Below are 5,159 nucleotides of genomic sequence, written 5' to 3' on the forward strand. Positions count from 1 at the left end.
TTAAAAAAGAATTTGAGTTTCACATTCATTAAAAATAGTGTTAAGATAATATATATGACAAATGGAGAAACTCAATCTCATCCTATGAATTAATTTTTGAGGTTGAGTTTTAACAATTAAATTTTAAGATGAAACAATTTTATTTAATTTTTTATTCAATATTGATCTAGTCGAAATGGAAATATTAGATTAGGAGAGTCACATGGGTGAAGTTCCAAACACTCCCAAGTTACTTCTTTCATGTTTGGTTTGACATCGTTATGAAATTGATGTGCGTTGATTGAAGTTAAAAAAAAATGTGGGTTTTGCTTTTTTAACTAGCTAGTATGTCATGAAATTGATCAGAGATCTACTTCCTTCTGATATTTAAAGAAATAATTTTGTTCCTAGAAGAAGAAGTGTCCGTCATTCAACATGTAAGTTGGTGCTCAATTTCTGTCTAATTAAAGATGGATCTCAGTCATATGATATGGGTATTAAGTCGGAGTGATGAACCAATTCGATCGCGATATAAAAAAAAGAGTGATGAACGAAGGATATATGCATGGTGACTTAGGTCAAGTTATTGGGTTCTTTAGGCCGGTCATAAACAAAATGTTATGCAACATTTGATTTGTTCTTATATAACTTTTATATTATATATAATGGCAGTAACAATTTGAAATTACGGGAAGTTTAGTACAAAAATTTATTTAGTTTTCCGAGAGTTTAAAGTTGAGAATATTTATTTGTCATGTCTAGTTTATTTTTTTAAAAAAATAATATTTACAAGAAAAGTTCTTATTTTTTAGTAATGTTTCCCGCAAAATTGATGGGAGAGATATGAATTTAACTTTGTCAAGTTAAAAAAAAGTTTTATTTTGATAATAATATCATGTTACTTTAATAATTAGATCATTTAATGTGATAAATAATTAAAATTTTTAATAAAAATATCGTATTATTCTTTGATTGTCAAAAAAAATTTAAAAATATTTGTGGTTAACCAAATATATCTTAATTATTACTAAGAATAAAGAGAATCATGATTTTGGAACATCAAAATATTTCCTTTCTATAAAATATATTATTAGGATCTTGTGTAGGTTAGGCAAACTTTCTTTCTAGATTGACTCTAGTGGGTTTCGTTATTGTATAATATATCCTTCTTGATATTATAATTGAAATATCTAATTACGATGACTTACAGAACTCATTTTTCTAATTTTCATAAATAATGCTAAATTTTCTTAACATCTTTCTGTTAGTCTTTATTATACTTAATAAATAGTTGAATTTCTGTTCCTTTTTTTTTATATAACTCTATAAAATAGTAGGAAAATTTCAGCACGTTTGAGGTCTGTTTACTTCAATGAAAAGGATTCATGTGTAAATTGTTAACAGCAGTTAAAGCGGATAATATCCACGTACCCACCTCTCTCTATATATAACACGAAATATCTTTTTTTGTAAGTTATAATGACACTCTGTGTTTTAATCATTCAAATTGCAAAAGATCTCTTCCCCCCACCCACCATTTAAAACGATTTCTTTAACAGCTCCCGTAATAATGGCAAGTTACGTTCAATTTTAAAAATTGAATCCCGAAATTATCTCTAACATAATTATATGCGCACCCCTTAATTATATCCTATATTATACATGCACCCTGTATTTTTCAAATATTACGCATGTTAACTCTTTGTCGTTTTCATATATAGACAACCATAGTTATTTTAACATATTACACCGGTTACGCGACGTCGTTGTACCGCGTGTCGTAAAAAGTTAATGGATCTACGACGACGGTTCAAGACGATCATCTTAGAATGTACGTCTTTGAATGTACTACATTCTAAGACGGTCTTGAGGTTAGGATCGTCTTAAAGTTTTTAAGATGGTCACTACTAAAAAAATGTTCTTCTAAGTCGGTTTATTTGGACTTCTTTACGACAGTTTTGAATTGTCGTCGAAACAAGCGTCGTAAATGAGTCATTACTCTATGATGATGGTTCTATAACCGTCTTAGTATATCAAGCAATCTAAGATAGTTATGACACGCAACCGTCTTAAAATGTCATACCAACTAAGACAGTTTTTGAGTGTTCTGGAATCTTAAATATGTCAGCTCCAATTTCAATTGTCCTGCATAATAAAAACAAACACATAACAAAACAACAACAGACAATAAATTATAGAAAAACCAACATTCGAGTAAATTATTCAAGTAAACAAACCATCATATGCATACAGAGAGAAAGAACCTAATTCTAGTAGATCAACCAAGAGGTAAGTTATTCAGCTCATGTCACTAGCAGCAGTATACTGACACATGCAATTTTTATCGAATTTCATCCATGATTGAAAAGGATTCAAGAAGAACACTCAAATAAAAGAGATGAGAAAAATGAAGTACTAAAATCATCCAGAAATCCTGGAGGCACAAACAGTACATATAATACACATGGGATGGAACCTCATCCTGGCCATGTTCAAAGTTTAATGAAAACAACAGAACAAGTATGGTGCCTCACACTTTAATGATTGCAAGATAATGGAATTAAAAAATTGTTACTCATAGGTCATTAAAATAGAAACAAATTATACCTGAAACTCTCCGGGACGTATTTCCTTTCTCCTAAAGGAATATCGTGGTTTTATCTATGGCAATTAAAAGGGGGGAAATCTCAGGCAGATTAAAACACAGTACCTTTATTTCAGAAGATCACTGATAAAAATAAAGACTAATGTTTGTCACCCTCCATAATACCCTTGCTTTCCAAGCTTTTCATCAAGCAATCTGTAAGAAATTCTCCTCCAAGCAAAATCAACTTGTGCTTCCTAATTAAAAGTTTTTCATAAGCCACGTGCACTCTCAACCTGTAAGAAATTCTCCTCCAAGTAAATTTATCAATAAATAAACTTTTTAACTTTTTTTAGCATTGCAATTATTTGTTAAAATCTGCCTTTTGAATTCAATAAAACTGAAAAAAAAAATCTCACTTAACAAAAGTAAAAGGTAAAACAATACCAAAATTTGTTTAAGGACCTAAATTAATTAACTGGATACGTAAAATCAACGTTAAAGATTATTATCACAGTTGTAATTGGTAGTTAAACCTAATATGCATAACAAATTTATCAGGACGTGCAATATGCAATAACACCAAACAATGCTCTGCACATTCACACACTGAAAGAGAGAGATTCTCCCGTTTAAAGTAAACAAAATTTTCATCAAAAGTTTGCTTTGAGTTCTTATTTATAGCATTCTAAAAACTATTCAATAATTATTTAGATAAAAATTATCTAAATATATTTTTTAGTAAAAGATAAAATAGATTAAATTATTTTAAAATATATTAGATTGTTTTAATCTTTTGAAGAAATGTTAGTATAATAATATATTGTATTGGTTAATAATAATAATAATAAGATGAAAAAAAGATTGATTAGATAAATTTTGAAGAACATAACCATCATGTACTGGTGCAACTGTAATTGATCCTCCACCACTGAAAACAATGGAATAATGAAGAAAACATCTTATCGGCAATGTCTGGCATGTTATAGGGACATATTAGAAGTAATAACAAATATTGAACTTTAAAAGTTAACTATTTCTCTCTCCCTTTTTCAGTTTTTTCAATTGAATTCTTAATCTCATATGCTTAAAGGTCCACCCAAATACCTAATCCACTGTGTTTGTCTTAAATAGTAGAAATTCAACTTTTATCCATCTCAGCCTCCTCCTCCGATGTATTCAAAATGTTGCTTAACTCATTCCACTTTTTGGAATGGAACATTGCCAATGTCCAAACCCAGTTTAAAATGGTCAAGCAGGAAAACAACAATCTTTAGACATGTTAACATATATATAATAAAGAAACTTTCAGATTGTTATTCCCCAACTTAAGGTACACAGTTTACTCATTTATTTAACAATGAATCAGAATAAGTAAAATACCTCCTGATATTTTATTTCTCACAGTTAACTATTATAATTGTAAGAATTTCTATTCTAGAACCGAAATAAAAAAGTATAATTTTATTATGTGCCATTCGCTTTGATCCTGCTACTAAAGCAAAGTCTAATGCCATTCGCTTGGATGTAAGGATAAAGTGAGAGGAGAGAATTTTAAAGAAATAGGCAAGAATTTAAAGGTCGAGAGGTTTTAGGAGTGGTGGATATTCTCTGAGTCTGCATAATTCCCCATTATTTTCTTTGATTTCAGTCTCAAGTCTCAATAGAGAGCTAACTCTGCTTCTTAGGAGCTTGATCTCCATTATTTGTTCTCTAATTCCAAATTCCTATCATTCTCCTACTATAATTGGAAAAGGTAAGAATGTAAGGTATAATTAAACAAGACAACTACAGCATAGGTCTTCCATATATAATATCTTAAAAGGTAAGCAATTGATATACACCTATACATAAACAAAGAGAAAGATCAATGTTCTTTGTTCATATTGATACTACTGCAGAATAAGAACAAAACTACCATTCAGTAACATCATGGTCTCTTACCCATCAACAACTAATGACGTAGCACGCCCTGATGCAAAAGAAGTTAGAACCTGTATGTTAAGACAAGTCAGAACCCATCAGTAGTTTTTCATCCTCACTCCATGACATAAATTATTTTTGAAGGTGTAGGTCAGTGAAGGACTAACAACATTCTTCACCAAAAACAATGCAGGTGCTTTGTACTTCTCAAACATAAGCTCTACTGTCCTGCAAAAATTAAAAAACCGAATCATACATATGATGCTTTTAAACTGAGCTCTATTAATTCTAGACAATAAATTATAACCAAAATACCTTTCTCTCTGTTGTTGAGAGTTAGAAGAAGGCTCTGCAAGAAGCATAGGATGCTCTTTAGGATCAATCAATAGGCATTCCCTACCAAAAAAAAAAGAAAGCACACCCAATCAATAGTCATTCCCTACCAAAAAAACAGAATGTGTGCCCAGTGACAAATAAAACAATTCCTAAGGTATATAAAATAAAAAAAAATACAATGGAAAAATGGTCAAAACTAGAATAGGAAAAGAACGACCAACAACAACATAAATCCTTACTAACACAAACAACTTTTTTTTTCTATCACTCAAATTATGATCTTCAAAATTAATTCCATCCAAACATGCACTTACTCCACTAGGTAGGGTTAGTTACA

At 30.1% G+C, this 5,159-nt stretch overlaps 1 protein-coding gene across 1 annotated transcript; it reads right to left on the bottom strand.

The window, feature by feature from the left end:
• Window positions 1-1,667: 1,667 nt before the first annotated feature.
• LOC114403708 (actin-related protein 4-like) lies at window positions 1,668-4,932 on the bottom strand. Its single transcript, XM_028366862.1, has 5 exons — window positions 4,802-4,932; window positions 4,654-4,714; window positions 4,508-4,557; window positions 2,690-2,859; window positions 1,668-2,124 (listed from the first exon to the last, which is right to left on the bottom strand). Exons 1-4 carry the CDS (start codon window positions 4,846-4,848, stop codon window positions 2,724-2,726), a joined length of 294 nt encoding a protein of 97 aa, XP_028222663.1. The 5' UTR covers window positions 4,849-4,932; the 3' UTR covers window positions 1,668-2,124; window positions 2,690-2,723.
• Between the last annotated feature and the right edge of the window lie 227 nt (window positions 4,933-5,159).

The sequence above is a fragment of the Glycine soja genome, chromosome 1, assembly GCF_004193775.1.
Source record: "Glycine soja cultivar W05 chromosome 1, ASM419377v2, whole genome shotgun sequence".
In the NCBI taxonomy this organism is placed as follows: domain Eukaryota; kingdom Viridiplantae; phylum Streptophyta; class Magnoliopsida; order Fabales; family Fabaceae; genus Glycine; species Glycine soja.

Excerpts from the sequence above, each read along its gene's own strand:
- LOC114403708 (XM_028366862.1), bottom strand. The coding sequence starts at position 4,848 with ATGCTTCTTGCAGAGCCTTCTTCTAACTCTCAACAACAGAGAGAAAG. Across the intron at positions 4,715-4,801 it reads TCTCAACAACAGAGAGAAAG|GACAGTAGAGCTTATGTTTG; the intron begins GTATTTTGGTTA and ends TAATTTTTGCAG. Across the intron at positions 2,860-4,507 it reads ACGTCATTAGTTGTTGATGG|GTTGAGAGTGCACGTGGCTT; the intron begins GTAAGAGACCAT and ends AATTTCTTACAG.